This window comes from Mytilus trossulus, chromosome 2 (genome assembly GCF_036588685.1).
Source record: "Mytilus trossulus isolate FHL-02 chromosome 2, PNRI_Mtr1.1.1.hap1, whole genome shotgun sequence".
Lineage (NCBI taxonomy): Eukaryota > Metazoa > Mollusca > Bivalvia > Mytilida > Mytilidae > Mytilus > Mytilus trossulus.
In genome coordinates this window covers 82,893,990-82,904,505 of record NC_086374.1, presented here as the reverse complement: position 1 = coordinate 82,904,505, position 10,516 = coordinate 82,893,990, and the positions used below count along the sequence as shown (strand labels likewise).

Here is a 10,516-nt window from a genome sequence, read left to right as displayed (position 1 = left end):
CTATAACATTTCAATATTTTAGTTTAAAATATGTTTCCAGCAAGATTGCCAGAAACATTATTATCAGTGGATGTAAAAGTGTTATGTACTATAATGAGTATATTTGTTGTGTTTGTAACTTTTTGTTGACAGACATGCATCATTACATATAAAGTAAACTTAAAAAAAGAACAACCTTTTAAACTATGGCATAGTTCACAAAAAATATTCTTTATTTCTGTCTGTAGAACTAGAATAATCAAAACTAAAACATCTTAAATTTTTATCCTTTTTATCAAAGTACAGTTTGTGAATGAAGATGGTTTATTTACAATATAAATGATGTGATAAAAACATTGGACATGTTAACATCTGAAGTCTCTCATTATCTTTATGTACTTCATTCTTTACGACAGAAAACAATTTCATAAATGATCACAGTTTGTTTAAATCGATTCACAAGAAAAAAAGAGTTTTGTTCCCACATGATACAGTCAACATAAATAGTCATTCCATGACGTGTCCACAATTCCTCTAAACATTATACAAATCACAGTTTATTTATCGTCCTTCAACTGAAAATAAAGAAGAAAATATGATTAGTCTCATCTTCAATTTTTTTTTACTTTGGGTTCACAAATGGACCAATTTGTATTTATTTGGCATATTATGCAATCCGAGTTTAATTAATATAAGAAAGCATATGAACTTAAGTGACAGAATATAACTTGATCCCTAATGCCAGTATCAGTATAACCAATTTGAACATATCTATATTTCAGTCTATTTAAGGTTTTTCTGGTTTGAATATTGTTTGTCAAGGTTTGCCAATGTTACTCTGTTCAACAGTGAAGACATATACTGCAGTAAAATTGATCCTGTATCTTGATTTGTACAAATTGATTATGTTTTTAATGTTTCACCGATTTCTTTGGTAATTTTTTAAGAGTTTCAACAGAATTGTATGCAGTGTCTGTGGAAGGCTTTAATTTTCAACTGTGAAGACATATACTGCGGTAAAATTTATCCTGTATCTTAATTAAACACAAATTGATTGTTCTTGGGAGTGTTTCACTGATTTTTTTGGTAATTTTTTAGAGAGTTTCAACAGGATTGTATGCAGTGTCTGTGGTAGGCTTTAATTTTCAACTGTGAAGACATATACTGCAGTAAAATTGATCCTGCCTCTTAATTAAACATTGATTTTTCTTAGAATGTTTCACCAATTTCTTCAATTTTTTTAAGGAGTTTCAACAAGATTGTATGCGGTGTCTGTGGTAGGCTTTAATTTTGTGCGGAACTTAACTTTAAGATATCTTAATATTGTACAGTATCAAAATTTGTGGTTCTAAATAAAGTAAGCTCAATGAAAAATAGAAGTTGGGTTGACATTTGTCAACATTTGTTGAGAATAATTATTGGATGTCAACCATGAGTTCTGTTTCCTCCAACGAACAGTTCACAATAAGTTTGGATACACAGATTTCATTTCTACAATGTGTGACAAAGCTATGATTATATAAGAAGCAATGCTTACTGTAAGAAGATATATCAATCTCATCTGGCAACTCTGTTATATTCACTTCAAATCTTTCTTGTACATCATTGAGCACTTTAACATCAGTTTCATCAGAGACAAATGTGATGGCCAAACCTTTGGTACCAAATCTTCCTGCTCTGGCAACCTGAATTAACAAACATTGTCTGACTTATTATTCCAAATTTAACAATCATTTTCATTAAAGCTATGCTGGTCATAACATAAAATTATAGCAACCTGTCAACATGAAAACAATGAACAAATGCAAGTCAAAATGTAATATTGTGAACAGTAATGTGCTTGACACAAGTTGCACAATAATCTGATTGTTTGTACTATGTAAAAGTAATAACTTCTTTGGAAATAATAAATATCATGCAAAACAGATGGTCAAACTCTACACAGCTCTCACAAAAGATAAATACACAGTAAATAATTGAAAAAACTTTTTCCAGTGTAAAAGATCAAATTTTGATGCTTTTGTCACGTACAAATTTGGAAGGTGTAAGAGCAATCAAACTCTGTCTCACAAAGTCAAACAGGTGTTTTCATACAAAAATAAAGAAATATAATCTTACAATATGTTTTAAACTTACAACTTTTCAAAGAACATGTATTTGGAAATTTAAAAAAACTCAATTATTTTACATATTGAATTCTTTAACTTAGTGTAGCAACACTTATATAATTATACAAGAACTTGCTTACTCTGTGTAAGTATGTGTCTGAATCTTCAGGCATGTCATAATTAAAGACAATATTGACCCTTTCTATATCCATTCCTCTACCAAACAAGTTGGTAGCAACTAGGATTCTCTTCTGGAAATCTTTGAATGACTGATACCTTGACAACCTAGAAATATATAAATGTAAAATAATAAATAAAACAGATTATCAAAAACATCAATTGGTTGATTTTAAAGATGTAAAGAGAGTAAGGTTTTTTCATACAGAAACAAACAACATTTTGTTTTGTAACCTTATTTTATAGATGGATAAATTAACAAAAAGACCCACAGGCACATGAAAACTTTCGGCAGAAACTTAAAAATTACCATATAAAATCATATTGAAATGAAACTGAACTAATCATTAACTGCTATTTTGCATGTGTTTGATAGGGAGAAAATAAATTGGACTTTAGAGAACCAACATGCGACTTTTATTTCGATCAACAAAAAGGAACTTCAACATGCATTATACAAGGCAGTCTCCATGCAGATCACTCATTTAGCTTACCTTTCTTCTTGAGTCATAGCTCTGTGAATTGCTATAGCTGGAAAGTTCTGTTCTACCAACAGTTGGGCAAGAGCCATACAACGCTGCACAGACTTCACAAATATTATGACCTACAAAACAACATATTAATAAGTATCATTGAAGTTAAATCCTCAAGTTCTTTATACTTCTGATTTTTCAAAACAACAAAAAAAATTCTAAGGAAACTGTGAAGAACACTTATTAAATCAATATGTTAAAAGTATATTTCCCAGAATAAAGCCATAGCCATCCCCTTTGCATTTGGTTTTCACAGTTACAATGTAGTCAGTGCAGGGGAAATCAAGTGTTTTATGTGTATTGTTCAAGGGGCATTGCAACATAAAATAACTTTAAACACAAAAGAATATTCAAGCTAAATTAAAATGATATATCATGGCTAGTTTGAAATGGACAATGTCTATTCTGGCTCACATTTTTCAGTCATCTTATAATTAGGATGCTATGTATTGTTTAGGCAGCAGCTTGTGGAAAGAATTTTGAAGGAAATCCCTAAAAGAATTGAAACTTTAAAATATTGTCTGTAGAATTTATTGTTTTCTTACTTAGAATATTTGCAGTGAAATTATTAAAATTGTTCTTTAGATGTTTATTTAACAATAGTGATGTGTTTATCAACTGTATTTATTGGTCTGTATAATAACAGGACAGAATGATCGTGACCTAGTTACATTTCAATAGGCTAAAAGAGCTTTTTTCAAATTTGAGAAAAGAAGTTAATGTCTCATACATGTATAAATTTAGGACCACTTTAGAAAAGTTAAATGATTTGATGTATCAGTTTAGGAAAAGAAATAAATCTACGAACAACAATTTAAGAATTTTTTTAACAGAAATGTAAACCATTCATAATTAGAAAACACTTCAAAAAATTTCATCTAAAAAATGGGTAAACAATCCAACCTGATTAAACTCTAAAACATCAAGCAATTCAAATAATTTTCTGTTCTTTTCGTTATCCTTTAGTTTGACGTAATGTTGCTGAAGACCATGGAGTGTTAACTTGGAATCATCATCTACGTATACTTCCATCGGCTAAAAGTAACAATAGTAAAAACATACAAGCAAAACAATCATCATTTAGCCACATCAATCACATTTGTAGTTCTGGATTTGTTGCTCAACTTGTTGTTGTTTTTTTAATGTATAAATTTGGTCAATAACTTAATATTGAATACATATAAGATTTTTCCCACACTTTAAGGAACCATTTTCTCTCAAATCTTTTCAAAAATCCAATGAACTATTAATAAATTGATGAGGCTTGGAACAGAATTATTCTTACATGTTATTATTTTGAAACAAAGGTAAAATGTAAACAATTAATTTTTGAACAAAATGTATAATGCTAGAAATAGTAATTGATTGTAGCCAAAAATGGCGATTTATATATTGAAAAAAATTAATTTCTTCCAAATATACTATTCAATTATTATTTTAAATGAATTCATGAAACATTGAACATTTTGCCAGCACCTTACTAATGCAGGCAATGTAAAAATATATATATCATAATCTGATCGTGGAAAGCTCTTGTGCACAGGTGGTACTCCACATTAATGTTGATTTCTTTGTAATGTCAGTCACTTTACACAGAAATATAACTTTAAAATGTTCAGTTCAGCAAGTCCTGTATCAATAAGATACATTGTAATTTAATGTCACTAAAAGTTTGTATTCATTTCTTCCTCCAACGCTGCTCGCGATACACGTTCACTTCGGCGGATGAGACACACTTGCCCATCGCTTTCAGAGCTCAGGGAACTTGTGTGCCTCTAATACATCCATCTTGAACGGACGCGCCCCTTTAAAAAAATAATCTCAAGAAAACATACCTAAAATGAGACACTAAACCAGGCAGTTACACATCAACTTTGAAACACCAGAGGTCCTTTTCACCAAATTCAAGCCACCAGAAATCCTTTTGCTTCAAATTAGACATCAACCATCAACTATCCACTAAGTAAACCAGATATACTTTAGCATGACCAAATGAATCCACAATTATCTTTCAAACTAACATTTCATTAAGATTCAGTACACAACGTAACTCTCTTGTCCAACCAAGCATTTTCTAAAAAGCAACTATCAGTTTTCAAACTTTGTCAGATTTGGGACATGTACATAATCCACCCTTATATCAGCAGCCTGCTATAATCAAGGCAAACAAACACTCTTATCATCTGCATTTTCTCAAGTACGGAAGTAATCTTAAAATATTTCTCTAAAAAAATCAACATTAACCTGCAACAGACCAGTAATTGTACTTCCTAATATATTTTACTCTTGGAACTTAAACAAATCAGCCTATCGAGATATATAGGATTAAAACCATTTTACCATTTCCCATAGAATTGAAATTGGGAATAAAATCAAAGCTGCTTAATTAAGAATTTAAAAAGATGAAATGCATTTCCACAACATTGGAAATTTTGCTATCCTTAGAATATACTGACTGGTTGGAATTTCTGTAATGTTAATCAACTTGGTCTTGTTATTTATATCCTTTACAACAGGCATAATCTTCTTCAGGTACAATACGCAAATCTTGCACCAAGAACTTTCCAAGGCAGATACAATTATTTAAGTATTCAATCGGCTTTAGCGATGAACATCAAAGATGGTAGAAGTCCTCAACCACAAAATCTCCTGCGTTTGAGGGGTAAACAGGTATTTACATCTTGCATAAATCTTTTGCAGACAGTTCTGATCTCTTTGCTGAGGGTGGCGCTAAACATCATCACTTGTTTCTCATGTGGGGTGGCTCTGAAGATTTGCTGTACATCTGTTCTCATGTCTGAAAGCAAAACAAGATAAATAAATCACATGAACTGAAGAATTCAACATTTGTATGGTCTTTGTAAATGTTATGTCAGTTGAAGTATCGAAGTTTAGTGTAGTTATATTTTTATCTGTTCTATTTGCAGTCCCAATTCAACATTAGCCTTCATAAAACGCAGGACACAGAGGAAGTATAAATGTGGCAACAAAAAGCAATAGTATATTAAAGAATAATTTGAGATAATATTGGCCAATCAGAATATTTTAATCTTGCCTACATGTATCTTTAAGTATGTAAATCAGATCTCTATCTTTGATAGCAAAATTATTAATTAAAAGTGTTCTGAGGTTATCATTACCCTTTTTTGATAATGTTGAAAAAAGGTTTTGGCAACAGAAAAAAGACAAGATGCATAAATTTGTTTGTCAGTCAATAATACTGTTGCTTTTCCTTCGGTAAAACTATCAAATAATCTCAATTTATTAATAACTAGAACTGTATTTAGTAGGCACCCAAAGAGGATAGCATAAATCAGGCAATTCATTCTTTATTCTGTTGACTCGACAGGCTTCAGTTTAATTTCCTTTAATGCTATAGATATATATATCAATTTTTGAAAGAGATACATGATCTATAATTAGATTAAGAATTTACAGGAACTACCTACCAAGTTCAGCCAACATTTTGTCACATTCATCTAGAATGAAATGTTTCACATGCTTTAGGACTAGAACCTTGCTGTTGAGGAGAGCAAGTATTCTACCAGGTGTTCCTACAACAATATGTGGACAGTTTTTCTTTAGGACTTCTTCATCTTTCTTTACGGACATACCACCAAAGAATACAGCAATCTTAAAGTTGTTCATGTACTTGCTAAATCTTTCATACTCTTTGCTGATCTGGAAAGCCAGCTCTCTAGTATGAGCCATCACAAGAACAGAAACCTAAAATGGGACACAAATCTTAAATCATGCAATTTTACCTTTAAAATTGATGTTGCAATCCATACTTTTTGTACATGATTCACAAGTTTCATGTTATTTAAGCATTTCTGTCTGTAATAACAACTTTTACTTCATCAGAACACAATACCCTCTTGTGATGCCAGCACTAACAACCAACAAAGTTTTTGATTATAAAATTGCTACTGTGAATAAAGAACTTTGTATTAAAGATATAGCTTCCTAAACGTTACACTACTTTCTCCACTACAAAAACAGAATTCTGCAGCCAAAGTTTTCAAATACTGCATTTCACGTTTATAAACTTTTTATTATTTTTTACCTGTCCGTCAACTGGTTCTAGCTGTTGAAGTGTTGCTAGTACAAAGACTGCAGTTTTTCCCATACCAGATTTGGCCTGACACAAGACATCCATGGACAGAATGGCTTGAGGTATACATTCATGCTGAACTGGAAAATAAATTACAAAATATAGGCACATGTTTGCACGACTTGGTTTTAATTGTAATAATAAACTGTCTGGACTGTTAGCCTGAAGCCTGATGTCCAGACTAGTAAAATTTTATTCATACCATAAAAGAATTAGCAAAATGGATGTCAAGACACATGGGGAAAATGTTGTTATAATAGTAGTTTGAAAAGATTCAAGTAGACTGCATTATTTTTAATAGTGTCATAGTATAAGTAATCCTTGCAAATATTCCAATGTGTACTTTAAGACATTGTAACAATGAAGCTGTACATATTTTTTAAAACTATAAAGCTTGGAATCCATTTTGAAACAAGTGCATCAACTATCATAAATGCAACCCTCATTACTGATTTCCCTTGCATACTGCTGTTATATGACTTCATGTATTAAAGGTGTTAATTTTCAAGATGAGAAAGAGTCGCCTGACCTTTCATCTGAACCAGCTTAATGCAATTATTATTTCAATCAAACTCATTTACTCTACCTAATACCCATTCAACTTGTAATTACCTTCAGAAGGATGCTCAAAACCACAATCTACAATAGCTCTCAGTAATTCTGGTTTCAACAAAAAGTCTCTAAACCCTGAACTGTGAATAGACACATATGTTCCTTTGACATCCTTCTTTGTGGTGGCATCTCCTGCTCCATCATTGGTAGTTTCTTGTTCTTCCTCTTCGTAATCTAAAAGTTCTGCTTCATTGTCTGCCATTGTGTTGTTCTGTTTGTTTTTATTTCTGATCTGTAAAATAACAACACTTCTTATGTATATTGTATATAAAATTTCCATTTCCGTTCTTAATTTAACATCTGACACTACACACCTGAACGATTTAAATAGAATCAAATATTATTGTCATTTGCAGGGAACAAAATGTATGCCTTATTTATTTTAAGGTATTTAGTATTTCATTTACTGAATAGTTGTCTTTCTGTGTGGACGCTTAAATGCGAGGGAACAAAATGTATGCCTTATTTATATTAAGGTATTTAGTATTTCATGAACTGAATAGTCGTCTTTCTGTGTGGACGCTTAAATGCTAAAGCAATATATTTTGCCTTATTTATATTAAGGTATTTAGTATTTCATGAACTGAATAGTCGTCTTTCTGTGTGGACGCTTAAATGCTAAATCAATATATTTGCCGTTAAAAAAGTGATATCAAAGTCAGTCCAATATAAAATTTCGCCATCACGATAACTGTGACATATATATACATGTTTTAGGGATGACAACTCTGAATTTACCAAGTGATACTCAAATACTCGCTCACCCCACTGACCTGAAATGATTTGCTCATCCTCAGGGTATATAAAAAGAAAATAAATGAAATTTATGAACAGTACATGTCAATTAAAAATTTCTTGCTGTTGTGCAATGTATGTATGTATGTAAGTAGATCCCTCCGTTTAGGGAGCACCCCTCGAGAGCTGCGAGGGTACAGTGGAATCCATTTACACTCCCTATCGGGATTAATGGAGATGTGTCACTAATGTATTTACAATGTTCAATATTGACAAGGACAATCCCCACCCAACACCAGGAAGTGTAAGGATACCGGGGAGAGTCTGTTATTATGGAGGAAGCCGAAGTACTCAGGCTGCTCGGCGGGAACAGACATCAGAAGAGATATCAGCAGATTGATCTCCAGGTCAAAGTCGGGAGCAACTTTGACCAACCGAGGCCCCCATAGTACCCATTCTAGTTTAAACTGCGGTCTAGGTGAGAGGGTGAAAAACGCCCTTCTGATGTACTGATATTTTAAGCACCCCGAGTGAGAATCGAACTCGGGACCTTCAGCACTGTAGCCATCGGTCTTAACCACTAGACCAAGAACTCACTGTGCTGAGCATTATTAGGAGTCAGTGGAATATTGTATACCTAAAGAAGAAGTGTATAATTTGTATATTGTATTGTGCAATACATTGTGCTGTTGCGCATTATTTGGAGTCGGTGGAATATTGTATACCTAAAGAAGAAGTGTGAATTTTCGAGTTTCCTTTATAAAAAATGGCGTCTACATTTCGGCCCGGACGGGAAATGCATAATTTAGGGCAACAATAGCTTTGTTTTTCTTATCGATATAATAAAATATGAAACTTTTTAATAATATGAGTAGTAGATGAATTTCATATAAACAGATGATTTCTCCTAATTTCGATTGAAATGGATATAAACAACCGTAAAATTTACCTTTCAAAATCTAGACGCCACAGGAAGTACGTTGTCTGTAAAATCAGCCAATGAAAATGGTTGTTTAAAATAGTGCTTGTTGTGTACAGTTATATGATTTGTATGCAAAACGAAATTATTAACTCAACTTTTTTTTTAAATGTATATACATCGTTTACAAAATTATGATATCAAACGTTGTCTTGCATTGTGGCTTGGTAAACAAATTATTTCCAAATATTAACAAAAAAGCATAAATATAAAGAATGAAAACAGCTGGATTAAACAAACTTGAAAGAAAGGAAAAAAGTGCTTTAATTTGGCCTTTACGCTCACCATATTTTTTTTTATTTTTTATCTCCCTATTACCATAGTTGCTTGTTCTTTAGAAAATTGACAATACATTTCCGTGTTGAAGACCGTACTTTTACCTATAATGGTTTACTTTTACAAAATGTGACTTTGATGACAGAGTTGTCTCATTGGCACCGTCGATCCTTCCCCATATTCTTAAATCTAAAAACTGGAATAATATAATAATATCTTTTATTCCATACTGATAAAATTTACTTATAGGTTTTTCTATGTGAATGGGATATTGAATAAATAAGCATATTCACCTGCGGAAAAAGTATATTAAACCGCGTAAAACGTATCATGCTTTTACTTGCATAATTTTGGCCTAGTAAAACAAGTTAATGAAAAAATTTCGGCAAAGTTGAATTCAAGGTCCTATTTTATTGAACATACATATATCTAGCATTATTTCTATCTAAATATTTAACAGATTCCGCACACATATATATATATCTAAATTATATAAACTGGTAAATATATAGAATTTGCTTTTGATTTGCATATTTAAAAAAAGAAATCGTCAGTTTACTGATAAAATTGGCTTCGGCTAAACTAGATATATACGGCTTTGCAAAATAGTCAACGCCTTATATCTTATATCTATATAAGTTTACTGATAAAATTGGCTTCGGCTAAACTAGATATATACGGCTTTGCAAAATAGTCAACGCCTTATATCTTATATCTATATATAAGATATAAGGCGTTGACTATTTTGCAAAGCCGTATATATCTAGTTTAGCCGAAGCCAATTTTATCAGTAAACTGACGATTTCTTTTTTTAAATATGCAAATCAAAAGCAAATTCTATAGATTGTTTATTTTCTATCAAATTTATATGCAATGAGCTTTTTAGGTTTTATTCTTAGGCATTCATAATATTGCATAAGACTGTAGCTGATTAAGAGAGAGAAAAATCGACTACATGTTTTGATATGATTAGATTGGATACTAAAAAGATTCTTTATTTTCG

The 10,516-nt window shown here is 31.6% G+C and overlaps 1 protein-coding gene across 2 annotated transcripts; it reads right to left on the bottom strand.

The window, feature by feature from the left end:
* Positions 1-254: 254 nt before the first annotated feature.
* LOC134708162 (spliceosome RNA helicase DDX39B) lies at positions 255-9,341 on the bottom strand. Of its 2 annotated transcripts, none has more exons than XM_063568486.1 (10): positions 9,208-9,341; positions 7,524-7,755; positions 6,864-6,991; positions 6,247-6,523; positions 5,476-5,594; positions 3,701-3,832; positions 2,759-2,868; positions 2,228-2,372; positions 1,517-1,664; positions 255-554 (listed from the first exon to the last, which is right to left on the bottom strand). In XM_063568486.1, exons 2-10 carry the CDS (start codon positions 7,723-7,725, stop codon positions 541-543), a joined length of 1,275 nt encoding a protein of 424 aa, XP_063424556.1. In that variant the 5' UTR covers positions 7,726-7,755; positions 9,208-9,341; the 3' UTR covers positions 255-540. The 2 variants fall into 2 exon arrangements, with proteins under 2 accessions (XP_063424556.1, XP_063424557.1); XM_063568487.1 differs by lacking the exon at positions 9,208-9,341 and adding an exon at positions 8,984-9,007.
* Between the last annotated feature and the right edge of the window lie 1,175 nt (positions 9,342-10,516).